The 21,053-nt window shown below is 37.2% G+C and overlaps 1 protein-coding gene across 2 annotated transcripts in view; it reads left to right on the forward strand.

Annotated features, from left to right (window-relative positions):
* Nucleotides 1-21,053, forward strand: part of LOC149572978 (uncharacterized) — an 87,292-nt gene that overhangs the window by 45,828 nt on the left and 20,411 nt on the right. For both annotated transcript variants that reach the window (XM_089814109.1, XM_089814110.1), the window contains exons 6-8: nt 20,337-20,423; nt 20,603-20,702; nt 20,825-21,005. In XM_089814109.1, coding sequence (XP_089670235.1) covers nt 20,337-20,423; nt 20,603-20,702; nt 20,825-21,005 — 368 coding nt within the window. The remainder of the gene's footprint in view (nt 1-20,336; nt 20,424-20,602; nt 20,703-20,824; nt 21,006-21,053) is intronic.

Genomic DNA, 21,053 nt, shown 5'->3' on the forward strand with positions numbered 1-21,053 from the left:
AATGTTGATCTGCACTTCTTGAGTTGTCTCTTCTTCCTTGTTCTTGTCCCAAATGCGATCAAGAGACCAAACATGCTTACGAGTGAAACATAACTGCTCTTTTGCAAGAAGATCTCAAATCAAATCATAATACTTCTTTTTTGCCAGATCATTCTTGTTTTGTAGCTTTGGATGGAAATCCATGTAATCAATGAAGGGTAACTCTTTTTGAATCTTTGAAGGAAGTTTGTTATACTCATCAAACATATCAAGCACCTCTGCCCTTACATCAAGTTGTGAGTCTCGAACTAACTGTTGCTGTAGTTTTATGGTATCTGTATGCCTATCACCAATAGTAGCCGATGAGTCCCTATCTCTGGCATATGAAACATAACCAGAAGTTAGCTCATTTGTAGACATCACTACTCCCCGTGCAGATATAGCTGGTTGATGATTACGTACTGTGTCATTTCGTTGTGAGCTTATATTAGTTACTGAAGTGAAAGCTGGCAGACCTTGCAATGGATCATAAATGTTTTCAATATTCAATGCTGATGAAGTTTTTGTAAACACATGATGATGTGTTGTGGTTTTAACAACTGGCAGTTGTGATTGATGCTTTTTATCTAAAAGAGTATGCAATGCAGGAATTTTTCTGTGAGGAATAGACTTGCTAACATCTGCAATGGAATATAAATATGGAACCCTCCCCGAAAGGAAACCAATTCCATGCTTGTACAGCTTTTTCCCTTCATCTCCTTCCCTGCCAGACAAGACTGGATTCAATGTCATCTCTGGCGCAAAAAAGGAAAACAAACCTTGAGAAGCTTCTGCTTGAGATTCTGAAACCTCGTGTTCTGTTCCACTCACAGCATTCTCTTGATATGAAATTTCCATGCCAATATTTCTCACCTTTTCAAGCTCCCAAGAGAAATCAGCCTCAATCTCTGACATTCTAGAGGCTCGACCAATTGACTTTGAATCTGCCTTAAATGTACCTGATGGCACCAAAGATTCAGGTCCTTGTTGTGATTGGACCATCATACGGGAGGAATTTTCTGAAGGAAGAGTAGAATGAATGCTTGTTTTCATGCCAGACTGAAGGATGCTGCTGGAAGCAATTGTAGCCGCTGCATTTGTAGAACGAAAACTAGTCTTTCCTGGATGTGAATCTTTTACACCTTCAAACAACTGTGCCACTGAAGATGAAGCTGAAAATAATGCTGGCGGATTTGAAGTTGTAATGCTTGGACTGAAAAGTCATCGAGATGACTGCTTGGATCCAAATGGCATAGTACCAAAACCTGATTTTGGCATATTTCCCACTGAAGTTTCTGAAGAAACTTTTCCTGCAACATCTTTATTTGAAAATCCAATCAGATCTGCTTTACTAGAAACAGTTTGAGTGTTCAATTTAGTCATGTTTGCAAAAACAGACCCAGACTCATTTACTTGAGTAGAAATAGACTCAACTGTATGAAAACTTTAAACAGCTTGAGTGTTCAATTTAGTCATGTTTGCAAAAACAGACCCAGACTCATTTGCTTGAGTAGAAATAGACTCAACTGTATGAAAACTATCTCCTCGAGAAACAGTTTTTGAGGGAATACTTGAACTAGAACTTGAAATTGAGCTAGATTTGGCAAGAAACATTTTTGGTGCTGTTTGGAAAAGATTACTTGGTCCACTGGAAGGTATTCCAAACAATTTTTGTGTATCAAAACTTGGTTTACTGTTGTGCTTGACAAATGAGGATTTCCCTCAACATTGCTTTTGACATATCACTGGTGTCTTGCAATTGAACAGGATGGATATCTTTCACTTTGGGGATCTCACCCTCATTGCTAGTTTGAATGCTTTCTGCATCCACATTTGCTTCCATTACTTTACCATTGAGAGAAGTGGGTTTCTCATTGGGCACCGGCTCTGTCACTTTATTACCCTTGTCCAGATGAAAGTTGATCACACTTTCCATCTTACTGATCTCTTCTTCAGGCTTCATAACTTGAGCATTTACAGAATTTACAGATGCTTCATTCCTTGCTGGGGTTGTGGAAGGTGTTTCCTCAACAGGAACCAACTTTATTTTGTTGCTATCCTTCAGCAGATTGGTCGTATTAAAATCCCCCATCTGAATCATTTGATTATTTGAATAGTTCAACTGCAGATCCACAGCATTAGCATGTTCCCTTGTTACTGGCATCTTAGAATCCACTCCATCCTCTCCCCTTTCATCCTCGTCACTGTCAGATACATCATCAACTGATGCCAGAAACGCCTTAAAGTCCATTTCATTTTAGCTGTTTTGGATTGTACTTCCGATTAAATGTCTTAACACGAGGTGGTTCATCATCATCCCAAGAAATATTCACTGTGCTATGCTGCAAGGCATGAGTGTGGAAGTCTGGAGCTTCATACCCAATGGGAATCTCAGTTGCAACATCTCGAGGAGGATGACTGAATTTCATATCATCCGTAATGAAATGTAGGTCCATAACATTTGATGTTCTTTCAAACTCTGCTCCATCACATGCTTTGTAAAGATAATCTGCTGTTGCCGAGCTATCACAATTAATATCAGCATAATAATATCTAAGCCTTGCCTTCTCGTACTAGCGTAGCTTCTCATTGTCAATCTCAGAATCATCATCTACATCGGATTCATCAACACTTCCAAAAAGACCAGGACCTCTTCTTCCATCTGCTTCAACCCGTCCTTCACAAATTTCTGCCTTAGAAACTCTTGAAACCTTTGGAGTTGCTTCATGTGGATGCAAAATATGGAGGATGGAAAACGTTACTAAGGAATCTCACGGCAAGTGTAACCTTATGCTCTGACATCCCGACTCCACGTTTGATGAATTGCAACGTAACCGCCGCTGCTTGCAAAGAAAAAAATTCATTTCTCTTCTTTGTGCAATGCCACAGGTTCTCAGTCACTTGTAACGTCTACCTTTGTGGTTGCTTGACAAAGAAAAGAAATTCACGTCCTTACATAAATCCTTCTTGAGAAAGAATTTTTTAACAGCACCAAGCACAAATTTGGACTCTTTCAAAAAATGGAAATCTGCAGGCACAGGTATGACAGGTGTAAGCACAACTTCCCTAAGTAACGACTATACTAGACTTGTCGTCCTTTACTGGCAGCAATGAATCGTTAGCCGTAGATCTCCCTGGCCATGTGTTGCTGAGTTCCTGCTACCCAATACACTTGTATTCAACGTGTTATCAAGAATTGGCACCTGACACCTCAGAGACGTTAATAACTCCTTGGAAAAGACTCAGCTGTAGTGAAAATATATTATTTTGCAAGGTTGCAAAAATTTAACAACTTTGACATGTAACTGACCTGTATACCATCCAAAGCACACCTTAGCAATTTCGTCCCTCAGAAATCCCTGTTTTTCGTGATAACTTGAATTCCTTTTCCAGCCTTTTCAGATAACGTTACAACTTCACATTGTTTGCAGGATTCTCGCCTTTCTGATATTTACAGTAACACTGGAATGATTATCTGTAGAAAGCAAATGCTTTCGAATAACTTCTATGTGCCTCTATGTAACAGCTAAGTTACCGATTCGGATGCAGAGTCCGAAGCGGATTCCGGAAGCGGATACGAGATGCGGGGATTTTTATTTTTTTTGGATGCGGATGCTGGAGGAAACGTGTATATATATATATTTTTAAAAAATATATATAAATATATATAAATAAATAAATAAATAAAAATAAATAAATAAATAAATATATATATATATAATATATATGCAAAGAAATATATTATAACAAATGATATTATTATCGGGACCTGTTTGCTAGACAGTCTTCTCAATACACAGGTGCTAATCTGGAACAGCACCAAATCTGCCAGATTCTCCAATATCGATGGTCTCCTAGTACAGATTTCAAATCGGATATAATAATTGTTTTTATTATTGACCTGTATGCTTGCTCTGTTATTGGGACCTGTTTGCTAGACAGTCATAGAAAACGTTTTTAATAGTTCATTTTTTTACTTTAATGCCTGGGCAGGCCTGCAGATGCTCTCGGATACATCCGGAAGCCCTGTGGATGCTAGCAGGAAGCCAGCCGCAGGCTCCTGGATGCGTCTAGAAACCAATCTCTGGCTTCCAGATGCATCCAGGAGCCGCGGCTGGCTTCCTGCCAGTATCCGCAGGGCCCCCGGACGCATCCCGCATCCGTCCGCCTCTGATGCGGAAGCCTCTGCCTCCCAGGACGAATCGGTATCTAAGTGTAACAGGTAGAACAAGGCCAAACATGGCATGGGAAAAGATATGGGACTTCTCCCTCAACCATTCTGCCGGCTACACCCTGTACCAGTAAATTCGAATAAGTGTATATAGGCCCTTATAAAAACAAACTTTCAGGCTTTGAGTGAAACCACCGTGGTTACTCACCAATGGAGGGAAAATCAAGTGCCCATAGGCTGTAGTTGCTCAACCTAGTACACAACAATTCGTGTCAGCACCGCCGATTTGATTTTCACAAGAGCAACACATGCCTGTGCATTAAGTTGGCGTTTAGTGAGAAATATGTTCAAAAGTTTTCATCTCCTGCACAGGGATGACTAAAAGCTGTTCATTTGCAATATGGGCATTCAATAAAATCTCTTGAGGATGCAGACAGCAACAGAGAATCAATCTATTACATTGCTACAAAGCTTATGTGGTATTTGTTGTCCCCTATAGCCAACATTTTGCTCATTTGTGCATCCATAGCACGGGTATGGTAAAAGCAAACTCTAGCAGGTAATACAAGTTACCATTTTGAACAAATGAGCACTCAAATTTGAACGTAACAGTGTGCTAAATTAAAACCGATGTCTCTGTGGGGCTCCAGTTCAATCTTTTCAAACATCTATCCATTTTTTTATGATCATCTTCTCAGAATTTTATAGACTCCAACCTGGATGATAAATTATTCAAGACTTGTAGCTTGGAGCCCAATTTCAACGTCTCAATGCGATTGTGTGAATAACCTTCACAGGATGGCAAGATCGGAGGCTCTGATACCACTGTAGTATTCTGCCTAAAGTTTTAACCAGAATATGTTTTATGCAACCCAGTTGTTATTTTGTCAAACAGATCACAGTCAAACTAGTCCAGAATTTGTATTCGCTGTAGACAGTCTTAATAGACCCTGAACAAATTAATTAGAACTGAACCAAAATAATTCGAAGATTGAGTTGTTTCATCAGTTGTACAAAGGAGGTTACACCTTAAGTGCAGCAATTAGAAATTTAAATGAAATACAACCTGACCATTCATTCTATTCTCTGAAAATAATATGCAAACATGTTGAAGATCGTTCTGCACTGACATAGTCAAGTGAACATACCACAATTTGTTTGGAAGGCACATTATTTCATCTTGCTGTAGCCGTCTCCTAACTGGAACATAATACACGCCAACCTTGGTATTATTTGAGACTGCACTACTGGCCATGGGTTGCAATGAGGCGAACATTTTAACACACTGCGACTGCCCTCCAAAATCCGAATATGCCCTTCACACGGTAAGATAGTAGTTTCCAGCCTGACTACACACTGTGCAATCCGCTTACAGAGTTACCTTTCGCAACTACGGGTATAACCAGCTGTATATGTTCCTTCCAACATGATATTAACACTTCCTGCCGAACATGGGAGCATAAACACGGGTTTAATATCTGGACTGAATGTTATGCTATGAACCTGATACAGATATAGAACGCAGCACCACTTCCAAACTTCCACATGAAGAGACAAATCGCCTGGGAACTACGCAAGGTCTGTTAAAGGCGTTATTCCAATGTCCATTACGACTGACAGAGAGCAGATACTTACTGCCAATACCTCCCTTCCAGGCACCTCTTGCACAATAATCTACTGTAGAAATCGTGCCTCCAAGTTTATTTCCTCTTTGAACTGCTGAAGAATATCATGCCCAGTAATGGTTGAAGGTGTGACTCTTCCCTGTGTACTGTTGTAAATCCGACTGACCAAGTTGTAAAAGCCAACCCACGTTTTACCCAGTCGTGGAAGCACATAACCCAGTTCGCAGTACCTCTTTGCCGCCGGATGTGGCCCTGGGAAGATTATATGAAAAATGTTAATATCTGCAGCAAGCCGTGTCTCACGCCATAAGACCCCGACTTCAACTTTTTTGTATCCCTTCCAATATGTAACGACAAAATCCGTCCCAAGAAGGTATTCAATCAGACGATTAAACACAATGCAATCTCCAGCAAACACTGCGACCTCAATCAGGTATAACCAACTGCGTAGAGGTAATGTTCACTGCGTCCAACTATCTCAGACTGATTTGTAAATGACTATGGCACAGTAGTGTCCAAAAAATGGCGTTCATGAAGTAATACAAAACCAGTGGCTCTTTCGGATTTTTCATTCTTAATTATTTCACCCAATTTTAGTTCTTCAAATGGACTGTGAGTAGGAATGTCGTATTTGCCAAATGAGCACCACAGACTGAAATTAATCAAATAACTCTTACCTCCAAAACTTGCTCCACTGAAATTTTTCTTCCTTGCCGATTTTTCTCTTTTTTTTTTTTGCCCAAATCTGTATAATACCAGTTAGGAAAGAAGATTAGGGGAACATCCAACCTTCTTGAAAAATCTCAGACTTGAGGGTTTTCGTCCTCAAGACTCAACCAGTTACATTTAAGCAACTAGAACTCAGTGTGTTTGATTTCATAAAATTTCTTGTGTGTTTTTCCACAGGATGGCAGGATTCTTGGCTCTAATACCATTGTAATAATTTGGTCCGGATATTAACTGGTTTCTCTATGAGCAATATAATCAGCAATATATAGTTTCCAGAAGGATCGTTAACCAGTAGAAATTCCAAATAGAAATTTTATCAACTTATCTCAGATACAACATTCAAAATTTGGATATAAGCAAAATGGAAGACAATGCTATAATACGACCAGCAAATTTTCCATATGAATTAAACCCATCATTCCACAATAGCATCCAATATATTGAACATATAACTAGAACTACAAACCAAAAAGGGTAAAAACCAACAACTCTTAGACTCCCCCTAATTACGTTACTGCATTATACATCAGGAATACAATAACCAGGAACTATAAATCCAATCTTAAACACAGTTTTACAGTCAGATTGGAAAACTAAAGAGAAGAACCTGTAAGCACAACCAGGACACCTGAAATGATATCTCCCCTGACAATGGGTTTTCGTCCACTGCCTGCCTGCACAAGGGGCTACGTCCTCACACTAGCTGAAAGCTGAAGCTTTCTGAAAACTCTCACAAGAGAGAATTGGAAATCTGAATAGTAAATCAAGCATATCCAAAGAAAAGGGTCTCTTCTCCTTTTATTCTCGCAGTTGTGACTCTTTGACTTCCTTTCTGGCCTTTGGTCTTATCTTTCCTAGTCATCTTTTGCCAACTTGGAATATTAATTTGACCTTTAATAGATAAAGTCTTAGTTCTCATAGTCAATTTTAACATTATAAAGATGTTCCCTTTAATATTTCTAATGTCCCCAAAAAGGGACATTAGACTTTTCTTATTCTTCAAGTAGATTTGTCTTTGATTCGTTGTCTTCTTGAATTTGAGCTTTTAGCCTCGGATTCCACATTTAAGTCTTTTGGTATCATCTAGGGCAACAATAAGTTCTTTATCTAGATCTACTATTGTTTCCTCCTATCTTCAAGCTCCTTATCTTTTGTTTCTTTATCTTTACCTTCTAGTGCATATTCTTTTGTTTGTGGCCATAAACATAGTTTCTTCTCTATCACTTTTGGAGCAGCTTTGGTCCCTTCCCTTGGATGAGCTATTACTTTCTTGAACATATAGGCTTTTCTTATGTCTTAGGCTTAGTTACTGGTTTGAGTTCGGTTCAAAATACGGGTTTGAAGAACCGGTTTGCCGGTACGAAATTTTTTTGGAAAGGGTTTTGGGTTCATTCATACAAAAACATATAAAAATTATATATATATATATATGAAGCCTAGAAGCATAGAGTATCATAAAATCATATGATGTAAACTAATTTAATCATTTAAAGTTAAATAACAATAACACCATAGGCATAAATTTTAAACACGTAAGTTGTAATCATAGCATCACGAATAAAGATCATACCATCGTATATTTCAATTCTCAAGTTCAACATTAGAGATTCAAAACATTAAAACTTAAAAGTAAATCATGATCCATGAATCATAACAGCAAGTTCAAGTATCATTGTTTCAACTTCAAGTCAACTAATTATAATTTATAGAATTTTAATATTCATCTTCTTCTTCTTCTTATCCTCATCTTCGTAGTCCTTCTGCATTAGTTGACTTTGCAATAGAGCTAAGGCGAATGGGATCAGCACCAACAGCAATAGTATGGGCATCAAAATCTTCAAAGTTTTCAATTGTAAGCCGAGAAGTAGAAATATCCAAGTCCGCAACTCTGCATCTACATCCCACTTCTTTGTCTCCCCTTCTTTGTATTCTTTAGTCTTGTGTGAAAGGAGATACAAGTTGTAATGCACAAACACCAAGTTGTCCTCTCTTTTTGATTGTAACCTATTGCGCTTCATTGAATGGATGAAAGAATATGTGCTCCAATTTCTCTTTGAAGCGGATGCACTAGCAATCTATGAAGACATGACATGTAAACAATTAAAATAAAATTTAAATTATGTTACTTGAATCTTAGAATTTCTAACAATTTATGAAGACAAAGGAAACTAATAACAATATTTTTAAACTTGTGATATCACTTTGATTGCAAGGAGCTGCAACGTTTGAAATCTTTGGGCATGGAGGTACCACCAACTATGAGCATCCTTCCTAAACCGATGACGAAGAGCATCATTACTTAAATTTTTTGCATCCACAAACTGTATGAACTCATCTGTAATCAAATCTCGCATTTCATCATCAGGAAAGAGTCGTTCAAATGCTGCCTTGTATCCATCAGACACCTTTTTTGTCTCTATAGGGTGGTAGCCTTCTTGGTAGATCAATATATTGGGTGCTATAGTATTTGGCGTCAATGCACAACAAGCAAATGTAGAGGAGTGGTCATTTTGTTCCATCTTTCTATAACAATTACTCGCAATTGTTTGAAGAAGGTTCCTTGAGGATCTTGTTCCTTTTCATTTACAATTTGCTTGATCTTCTCAAGCATTGAGTCTGTGCCATCATAAATCTCTCCAAGGGAAGGTCTATCCATATTTGCGTACCTAAGCATGACCATAATGGGTGTGGTGAGATTAATGAGATATTCCACATGTTCCTACCAATTTTCACTCCAATATCCTCTTCCTTATTTTGGTTGCCCTCTCAGTATTGCTTTGCCTCCATATAGCCCAATTGTTGCTGATTACCATATTGTTAAGTGCCCCTTTCACTTTGCATAAGTTGTCTCAAGAGGATTACATTTGATGGAAAACATGTCTCAGCAACCTGTAACATAAAATAGAGCAAAAATAATACAAATTGTTAGATACATACTTGACAAAAGAATACACATCATTACATAATCAAAAAATCAGAATTTGTAAGAGACTATTTTTTAAAAAATTAACTAACTTGAGTTCAAGTTTACTTACCTTCAGCAACTCCAAACGTGAGAACATTCTGAATATCCCTTGAGTCATGTGGTGGTTTGTGATGAACATCTAGATGTCCTTAGCTTTTGCATACATCTCCTTGATCCATTGAATACTCTTCCGAATCTTTTGTAGCATAATATTGAATGAATGAACTGCACAAGGTGTCCAAAAAATATGTTGGTATCTCGCTTCAACCAACAAATCAACTGCTCTGCAATTCTTTACATTGTCCATTATGACTTGGAGAACGTTTCTTGCACCCACTTGTTCAATGGCCTCAATTAGGATATTAGCAATGAATGGCCCATCTTTTACTTGTCCCTCACAATCCACTGCTTTCAAAAACCTTGCCCTTTAAGGGGACACCGACAAAACATTGATCAATGGATGATTTCTAGCATCTTCCCACTCGTTTGAAATAATTGTTACCCTTGTTTCAATCCATGAATCCTTGATGGGCTTCAATTGTTCATCAATCAACTTGACCTCTTCATCCAACAAGGTGGTTCATACTCTCTCAAAACTGGGACTTGAATATTTTGCAGATGCTTTATTAACACTTCTCAACATCTGCTTGAAATATGGAAAGCGAACAAGATTAAAAGACAACCCATTTGCATACAAGCATCCTGCCGCATCAATGTTGGCAATTTCCCTACTCTGATTTTGAAATGCTGTTTCAAATGGTCCGTTTCGTTTGTGTCGAATGGGTGCTTTATTTTGAGAATCAGGGGCAGTTGAGGTAGTATAGAAGGGGTGATTTTCTATCACAACATCTGGGGTGGATTTCATTCCTTTTGTTCTTTTCTTATTCTTATTACCATCAATTGCATTTTGTCTAAGTTCCTGGGGTAGTGAGTAATTCAATAATACAAGGCGAAGATTTTTGATGCCACAAGCCACTGAGGATGAAAAGAAGACGAAGAAAATAGAGCTGGAAGCTAGGATGATAGATGATAGGATCTCTTTATTCAGCTCGCTCATGCTCTTCAATATATTTTAATACTACTGAGTTTGGCACGTGCATTTTTTTTTCCAGGACACTTCTTCACTCCTCTACTAGGGCATCCACACAAATGACCCACCACACAATAATATGAACTATTTCTTTCTACATCACAACCCTAACATGTCCAATAGAAGCCACCACCTCTTGGAAGAGGTTCTAGAATATCCACAAACTTCCACAAAGGAGAATCAGATGGGGGTTCTATTCTTTGTGGGATATTGGCATTGCCTACTGAGGAAGACGTAGATTCTTTTGAAGCTCCTTTTCCTATGATAAGAAGTTGTGTACATATTGACATATTGATACTGTTATTGAGAAAACAATTTTAGCCTTTATGAAACATTGAAACAAAAGCAAAATAGAACAAGAACTTACCTCTTCCTGACATTGTAAGCTTGCAAAGATGTAGCAATGAGACACAAACGCTTCAATATAGCTAACAATTCAGTCTTCCAACTCCACCTTGCACAAACTTCTTTTGCTTAGTCACCTATTTGCTCACAAAAACACTTATTTGCACACCACAAATGATGTTAGAAGCCAAAATAACCTACTTATATTCACTTTTTATGGCAACTAGAACTTAAAGAATATGACTTGAAAGTCACCCGTCCACAAAAATTTGCCCAAATTCGTCCCAAATTCGATTTGGGCAGCCAAAATTTGCCCAGGTTTGAATTTTGGACTGCAGGTTCAAACCAGCCCAAGCAAAATTGAACACTGATCAAACCTGGGTCGAATTGGACCAGTATTTCAGACTGGTTCGAACCTAGGCAGGGTTCTTGGGCCAAAACGGCTAACTCGGGTAACCAAGGTCTTAGGAAGTTCTTTTTCTCATGCTTCCCTTGGCTGTGAATTTTCTTATTATAGTGATGCTTGTTTCCTTTTACTTCTTGTAGTTTTCTTCCTTTTGGCTTCTATCAATTACACAACTTTTTGACATTTAAGAATCTAAGAGTATCCTTACCTTTGCACTTGGTAGATCCAATCTTTAATTTCTTTGTAACGTTAGCTTCTTCCTCATTTCCTAAAGCATCAATTGATATTGGTACCTTGTTCTTCATTGTCCTTTATGCTTTGAAGGCCAACTTCTTGTTTGGATGTTGTCCTTTCTCAATCCTCATTTCATATGTAGTGAGAATACTATATGTGGGGGGAAATAGTTGTTCAACATTTCCTACAATGAGATCAACAAACCTAACCACAAAAGTTTGTGCTCAATGTAATCAATTTCCTAACTCCTACAAGAGAGAAATAACTCATAAAATCAAATGCAAACTACAACAATAATACCATAAATATCAAACACACTCAATTTCTCCATAGCTTTGTCTTTATTCTCTCTTCCTTGTGTTGTTGGGCTCTCAAATTTGCTACTTGTATTCATAGCACAAAGATTCAAGAATTGTGGTTTCCCAAATAATAAAGAATGAACTTCGTTTTGTAGATTTAAGAATTCCTATGGATGATTCAGATTAAGAGGTACTGGTTGGTCAGGATTGATTGAATTGTTGTGTCAACTGATTGGGGAGATGATTGAATAGTCAGACTAGGGGACAAGAAGAATAAATTAGCATTGGATAAGTGGAAACATATTTAATTGTGCATCAAGAGGAAATAAATAAATTAAGACTCTTATTTATTTTATAAGAATTAGTTGTCTTCGGGGAAAGTGAATAATTAATTTAATGAACAATTTATTTGATTGGAACAATTAGTAAAGTAAAATAATGAATACTATTATTTAATTGTGGGTGTGAAAAACATGAAAGTTAATTTAATTAAATAATAATATTCAATTAAAATTGAAAAATTCGACGACTAAATAATAAAAAATATTCAATCATTGGAAATTGGAGGGAAATGTTAACTTTGAAATTTGAATTAGAAGAAAGATACAAATTAATTAATTTCATGAAAATTGCTTTATTAATTAGGAAGAGAATTAGTAAACATTATGCATAGTATAAATACCATTTGATTTGTCCATCTTCAAAGTGTCTAGATCCTTCGTTTCTTTGAAGGTTGAAACTTTTACATCAAACCCCATGGGAAGAGACTTAATACCTTTTGCTCAATTACTCAGTGCCAACATTTTCTCCTAGACCACATATATTATTTCTGATTTCATCCACGTCGGGAAAAGGCAGTAACATTTTCTTTGCTTTTCATCTTTGAACGTTCAAATTGCCTTGTGTGGATTTGGAGCTTTTTCTTTTCACTTTGTAGTCTCCGTCATAAATCCTTTGAAGCTTATCTTACATCTCTTTTTGATGCCGACTTGGATGAATAAAAACACATTCTTGATTCTTAAAAGTGCTTTCTAAGGCATTTGAAAGACAAAAGAAAAGTAGTTTATGTTAATGTGAATGTAAAACAAGTCTTCCATTCCTGGTTGTCCTTGCATGGATTGAGTCTATATGTTACCAATGGCATTTTAGAGGGATTTTTTTGCATATTTGTTTTATTTTCATTCTTTTATGAATAAATGACATGCACTTGATTTTTTTCAAACGAGTTTGCTTCTATGCATATTTTTATTTTCATTTGTTGTCTATAGATTTTGTTGCCATAGGGATTATAATAGTTGTTAGGTTTGGCTTCCTTGGCCAACTCCAGTTCAAAGTAGTCCCAAATTATCCCCATTGGTAATTGTTACTAAATTTTCACACATGTTAAAATTCAGTTCTAAACAATCTGTAAGTGAAAGTAAGGTACACATTTTTATTTGCATTCAGCACATACTTATTGCCAAATCACATTTCATTGAGAAAAAAAGAATATTATAAGAATGTCCTTGTATTATTCATCGTGATAGATACAACTGTATTTTCAAAGCTGAGATGAAAATGAATGCTGAAAGTTAATGCCTCTCACACAGTTGGCCGTGAGAGTAGCCCCTAAATCAATTGATACATATTCCTACTCTATGAAAATGCATAACATGAAAAGAATGAGCATAGAGTAAAAGAAGGTCATAAGGAACCAACCGTTGCCTGTAATGACTGGTTATGTTGTGCTGCTCCAGTCCCACTTGTCTGCTACCCCGGTCCATAATTGTCCAAGCGTCCGAATCCTGCAGGCATAAAAGGTGTTAGATCCAATGTATCTAAGTAATGATGGAGCACCTCACCTCATGCATAAACATTCTATGCTACTATCATGCTATGCACTTGCATACATCAGAAAATACAGACCAACAGAAGGAGGGGTAATCATAATCATATCAAGTTTTATGGCTAACATGTTTGTTTCGTACGCAACATCTTGTCTTCAATAGGTACGTAGATATAACTGTAGGCTCTCACGAGGGTTATTGAGCCTGACGTGCCTATAAGAGGCAGGATTGATGGAGCTGATCGGAATGGTACAATAGAAGTATCAAAAGGATTTATTTATTTATGAAACCTTTTACTTATACAACAGAGTGAAATTACTGCAAGTTCTATTATAGTCAAACATCAGAGGGATAAGTTATTTAACTTGAAACCTTTTTGTTTCAGAATAGAAAGTGGTGATGAATGCTACAGCTACAAAACAGGAAGATGTAATAAGTGCAAGCTACAAAATCTTCAAAATGAGCAACAGAAACAGGTGATTAGCTAAGTGGAATGCATGATAATCATACAAAGGTTTTATAACAGCAAGCAGGTTCCTAATGCATGCACAAAGAGACAATGAGTGCTATGATCAAAATACACCTGTAAATGTCTTACAAGCAGAGAGAGATTTCAGCATTTAAAAGAGGAAAACAAAGATAAGCTTTCAAGAGTATACGAGCAGCCTTCATAATTGTATGAACAGTAATGGAAGATTTGTACTCTTGATTTCTTATAAGATTTTTACATTCTCATTTAGTGGAAGCTTAAAACATCAGATAAACTATCAATTTTCAACAGCAGTTTTCAGTAAAGTACTTCAACATTCTCATTTAAGGATGCTACAGGAAATCACCTAGTAGAGTGCAAAATGATATGATATATGAGACAAATGTGAAGTTAAGTGAAGAGAGCTGAGGTAAAGAGTTAAATGCAATATATGATCTAGAGCAATATTACTTCAAATACAAAAAAGATCTTGGCACTATTCCTCACAATGTAGAAAGTTACAGTAGTAAATGATGAATGATAATCAATAAAGATGAATTAATCCTAGTCACCAAAACTGAAGCAAAAGATGCAATGCAAATATCCACTTCTAGAAAATCGCAATAAGAGGAAAAAGGGACCATACTGGTATGATTCAAAATTGTGATGCCCGCAGAGGTTTCTTGTGGAAATGAAACAAAACAATAAGCAGGCTGAAATGCTACAAGCTGCTGAAGACAAACAGATCCCAGTTCAAAGATGATTTTTGCTATGCAAGGGAAAAAAACCCACATGGTAGTTTTGCTTCATATGCATTATAAATGGTGGCCAGATGATCATCAATAAAAATAAGAAACAAACCCTTATTTAAGTGCCTCAGTTTAGCAGAAGAAAATCAGAATGGTAGTCATCGTTCTTGATTTTTTTCAACCCAGAAAGCAATAAGGCAAAAGCAAATACCCATCAGTAGAAACAACTGCTGGAGAGAAACCCCATACAAATGTAAAGTGAAGTAGAGGAAATTGTGAACAATAAGTCTGTAATTTTATCTCAAGCTATCAAGAATTTCCAAGTTACTCATCAACTTACAGTTGCATGACTAAAGCCTCCAAAACAAGAGTTAGATAAGATAATAATATTTAATGTCCAACAAAAAACCACAAGGGTTTATGGGACTGATCATACAAACAAAAGAGCCGGCCCAAGTAGGAGCACCAAACGGTGACTAAGAAGAAACAAAACATGGCACAAAACCAGAGAAAAATAAGGTAAGGACTAAGGATCCTTCCTTGTTACAAAGAAATCAGTAATAAAGGGATATAGCCATGGACGATCTAGAGTCTTAGAACGCTTCTGAGAACCACTGTAGGAGTGTCGCTGCCTGGAAAGACTAGTGCAGTGTCCGATCGATCTGGAATGAGGAGTACTAGATGGCCTTTTCGAATTCCGTGGTGGAGACAAGGGAGAGAAAAAGGCGGTGATGTGATGGTCTGAAATATGGCCGTGAGGTATGAATGACTGCAAGCTATTCTCTCGAAGCTAGGTGGCTTCCTGAAGATAAAGTGCAAGACACCACTAGTCAATATAGTTGAAGAACACTAATAGAGAAAAACAATCTCTGAATAGGCAGTGAAATCTCTCTCTGATCTCATAATAGATAGGACATCAGAAAATAAAGTGGGTCTCAGTCTCAACCACTGCCAAAGTACACGGTCGACAAATCCGATCATCCCTATCCATATGGTGATTGGTTCGAACTTGAAGCCGGTGAGAGCCAACTCTAAGAGAGCCCAAAGAGAACCCCAAGGCGTGACTCCAGTGCCAATAAAGATAAGTAGGACGAACAATAATACCATTCTAAATCTCAAGAAAATGCTCAACATAGAAAGCCATCTTAGGGTGCAACACCCCTAGGGGATTACACTAGGTAGTGATAATGTACTGTCTATAGATATCATCTCTGACATGCTTGTTCAACTCTTGACGTGAGGGGAGGAGGTGAGCAGGAGCAGCCAGTGAAAACTGGTATGGAGGAAGATGATCAATCTCAATCTTGATCAAGCCCAACAAAGAGGTGCCTAGGTGTACCAACAACGAGATCTAGTACAAGTGTCGGATCTCATAATCTCAAGAGAAGAACAATATGCCATATGAGAGTATTTGTGTTGGTCAACTGCAGACTCCATAAAACCTTGAAGCCGATGAAGAAACCAAAGCATGTCAAAAGTGGTTGCGAGTTTGAAAGGATGAGCTTCAAACTCAGCTAAGACAATGCTATGGGGGGTGAGTCTGTGACATCTAATGATACATCGTACAAGCAACGTCTAAACACACTCAGTAGAGGCCCAATTAGAAGCAAGAAGAAAAGGTCCCAACACAACTGAGCCATAGAGAACGGTCGGTTGAACCGAGGAGTCCAAGAGGGACAACTTGGACGAAGGGACAACTTGGATGAAATATCTTGAAAATGATGTCTGAAGCACTGCCTCTCTAACATGGCCAAGGAAACCATGCCCTTGCTAACTCTAGGCTGAATAGCCAGTCTCAAGCTAAAGCGGGGCCCTAAAAACTTCACACCGAGATACATGTAGGAGGAAGTCATCTCAACCTCCTGACCTTGAAAGAAGAAATGAAGATGAGAGGTCTTTAAATAGTTAAAGATCATAACCCGAGTCTTAGACAGATTGATGACGAGTTGCCACTGATCACAAAAAGAAGCCAAACCATCAAGTAGCATGATTTCTAAGAACCCACAAAATGTTTCTTTCAAAGCTTGTATTAACAATGGAAGCCACAACTACTATTAAGACCCACGATAAAAGGTGAAATGGGTTTGTTTTAGAAAGCTCAAAATATTCAGATTCACAAAGGAGATTAAAACCCTTCATGGTAGCTTAAAACTTCAAGTTTATCAGTATAGACAACTTATAGCTAGAGAAACCCACGTTTCTACTTTTTGTGCACCCAACATGTAAAAGTCTAGTCATGGTGAAAATGAAGCCATGTTTGCAAGAAGAGATCACCAAACATCTAGTCATGACATTGACCCGATAAGCACCCAGTCATGACATGAGTGAGAGGAGCAGAATGACATACAAAATATCCATCACATACAGGAGACAAAGAAGCTGCAATCGAAACAGAGATTTTCCATTCATGGTGTAATCAATCTCAAGAAAATATCCAGAATCCAACAATGGCGTTTGAAGTGGAAGAAAGAAATAAGCCCAACCACAGATTCAAGCTCTATTACGCCCTTGGGAAAGCTCCTAACAATCACGCCATAAGGAAAAGCCATAGAAAATGCAGAGAAAATATCCAGAAAATTCCATAGTACGTGGCTAGTGTTTCTAAAACCCCTGTTCACTGTTCTCTCTTCCAAAATTTATGTCATACAAATGAGCCAAAAAAAGACTTTGTTTCTATCTTTCTTTCTTCCCTAAATTACATTATAATTTCTTGTCAGGTCTGCCATGGGGAGTTTATGTTTTATTAACTTAGTATTATGTAACTTTATTCTTTTGTTACATAATAGTATGTAAATAATCATATAATTGTTTTATATATATAATTTGTTGCATTTCGAAATAATGTGATTATTGTGGTTGATATTTTATAAATCAACTAATAATAATAAATTTTAAATGCACAAATATCTGACTAAGAGGGAGTTTTAAGTTTTGGATTCAAAGGAGAGATGATTGAGTATTTTGTTGAGTAGGTGTTCTAGGTGACAAGTGGCATTTTGATTGCCGAGACTTGGGGGATTAGAGTTAGTTACGAGACTGTAAGTGTAGACTCTTTGTGTAATTTGTTAGTGGTGGCATAGTGTTATTGCCATCTGTCCTAGAAGTCATTTTTGACCTTGAGTCTCAACTAATGACTTTTGAGTTTGTTTAGGAGTGATTTTTGGAGTTCTTTGAGTTACTCCAAAATTGCTAAAGTATTAGGACCTTGGCATTTGGGTGCAAATTTCCGGAGTTAACAGTTTTGGCATGTCCGATGGGACACTTGCCTTAAATTTTAAAAAGATTTTACTATTGTTTTTGATATGCAAACAACTAGGTCTGAATTTTTTTGCTCAAGGTATTTTTAGCGTCCATACCTGGCGACTTTGTGGTTTATAAAAGTTGCAGATCAATGTTGTTCATGAGAAAAGTACAGACTAGGAGCGCCAATACTTTTGAATATCTGCAGTTGAAAACACCAAAAAGGCGTGGAAGGACTGTTGATAGAGCAAAGCCAGCCAAGAGAATGCATTGGTCAACCCTTGATATTCGAGTTTATCAAAGAAGAAACCGTGCAAGTATAAGGAATATCAGGCATTCAGCAAGTCCAATCTGTAGAACCGAGCGACTTGAACTTGAGGTTTATGCTGTTCTCACTAATACAACAAGTTCAAGTTTTGCAACAAATTTGTTTGCAGCCCCGTTGTCATTCTAGTGCAGCAGCAACAAGCACATATTCCTCCACCACCGATGGCAGTCCCAAGGAGATTTGCATTCATGCCCTTTAATCAAGGGAGTCCATTGAATCTTGGGCAGCATAATGATATTCCTTTGGTAGGCCTCAAAGGACTACTAGATTTCATTGAAGAAGGCCGATTTACAACTTTAGAGCATATTAGAGACGTAGCAACTCTCTGCAACGTTCATCATGTCACAAAAGAAAATGTAGCTGTTGGACTACTCGCTGCATCGTTCAAAGGAAAAGCACTAGAGTGGTTTAGAAGCTTGTTTGTGGCTTCAGTTAGCATGTGGGATGAACTTGGTGATGCCTTCACCACATTTTTTGAGGACAAATTTGGTCATTTGTCACTTGTAGAGCAACTTACAACAATTAAAAGGGCTCCACAAGAACAAATGACAGATTTCAACACACGTTTTCAGAAAACGTGGAGTAGAATACCTGCTGCCATAAGGCCAAGTGCTGATCATGCCTTTTTGTATTACCTGAAAAATTTGAATGACGACATTTCTGACATGATTCAGTGTATGGGAGGTACTTCATTACCTCAAGCATTTGCTATAGCGGTAAGGGTAGGAAATAGTCTCATTCAGGCAGGTAAGGTTGCTCCTAGGCCTCCTATGCCTATTTTTCACAACATTCAGCCCAATATGCCTTTACAAATTCCACCTTTCAATGCTTTAGCAAATTTTAAGTTCTTGATGTTTTCCCGATAAGTTCCCAACTTATCTCCAATATTTGCCGATATTTTTTTTGCTCTCGGCCATAAGTTGCCGATAACTATAAGTTGGACCACGGCTGGAAGTTTATGAAGAGGAGGCTTGCTTCATTGTCTGGAATAATGTTTAAACTGCAATAAATGATCAGAGAATGCCACAGTAGAGAACACACTTAATTTCTGATCCTACTCATTTACTACTCAGATGGCTGTTCAATGTTCTAGTTGTCTTCCCTGCTGTTCTGTGAAAGTTGCCTTTTCTGTCTTGGTCACTGCTCCAGCAACACAACTTTTTCTCATTAATTAAATTTCTCAATCTTTCTTGATATGACACTTAGGTCTAAGTGTTCTTATTAGGTTATAACTTATTGCTTTCTCATTGCAATTTGAAATAAAATCTATAAATATTTGATCTGTGAATTTGTACTTTCAGTTTTTTAGTCTTATATATTTGAAGTTGTGAATGAAAGAACTGATACTATTTTTTCTGCATATAAGATGAAATCGAAACTTAGTGATTTGTTTTTTGGAAAAGAAATAATATGACTACAACTTCTGAGATTTTCATTCTTCACATTTCATGTAATCTTACTGCACTCATGGATTTGTCTTTTAGTGTTTTTTTTCTTGATAAACATGAAGTTGCTAAATTATGGAGGTTCTATGCTTCTTGTGGGTTTTACCATAGTCCTTGTTTGAGTAAGATTATTTTTATTTTCAGAATTTATGGGAGATCTCATCAGGTTATTTTGCATGTCACATTTATATTCTATTTTAATCAGTCAGTGATGGGGTAATTATAAAGGAGACAGCTGCATATTTGTTTGTTGGATTAGAAAAATATTGTGTCAAAGCTAAAAACTACATGCAGTAAGATCTTTTACTTTTCTTTGGTTTCAGGTTGTAATTTAAATGACAATAAAAACTACATCTAAAATTCCAAATTGTTTTACCTGGTAATGTTTCATGTTCAGATGTGATCGAAATTTGTTGAACTTTCGAGGTTTCTATACAATGATTCTGGAAAAAGGAGATGAACTTATTTCTGTAGCTACTGTGAGGTATTTTATTTTTCATTTGATTTTCCGGATCAGATGATACAGGTCACTTTTGAATCTATATTATTTTTCTCGTATTTAGTCATTGATTCTTGTTTACATTTTTTTCGTTGATGTGTAGTGCTGAAAGGGGTGGTTAATTTTTTTATTTTATTGTTGGATACCCCCTATTCTTTTTATAGGATTCATGGACGAAGGGTTGCAGAAATGCCTCTTATTGGTACACGCATCAAATACCGTCGCAAAGGAATGTGTCGTCTTCTTGTCAAAGAACTAGAAAAGGTACTGTCATCGAACTTTGGAGGTTGGGAAGTGCAAGTTTCTGTTGTTTGATTGTTCAAGAACTTTTTGTTGTATATGTATGTCTTTCTACATATAAATCAATAACACATACTTGGTATCAGCTTCTTCATTCCTTAGGGGTTGAGAGGCTTATTTTGCCAGCAATTCCTGAACTAAAGAATGCATGGGAGAATGCATTTGGGTTTCAGAGGATGACTTCCGTAGAAAGATTTGAGCTTTTGCAACACAGTTTTGTGAATTTTCCTGACACGACGGTGCTTCAGAAGTTACTTATGAGAGCAGGTCTAGAACAGAGAACTAGTTGCAGTTGTGGTTATTTATTCACTTTCC

Source organism: Cupressus sempervirens, chromosome 2 (genome assembly GCF_028749045.1).
Source record: "Cupressus sempervirens isolate cs-2001-9-10 chromosome 2, ASM2874904v1, whole genome shotgun sequence".
In the NCBI taxonomy this organism is placed as follows: domain Eukaryota; kingdom Viridiplantae; phylum Streptophyta; class Pinopsida; order Cupressales; family Cupressaceae; genus Cupressus; species Cupressus sempervirens.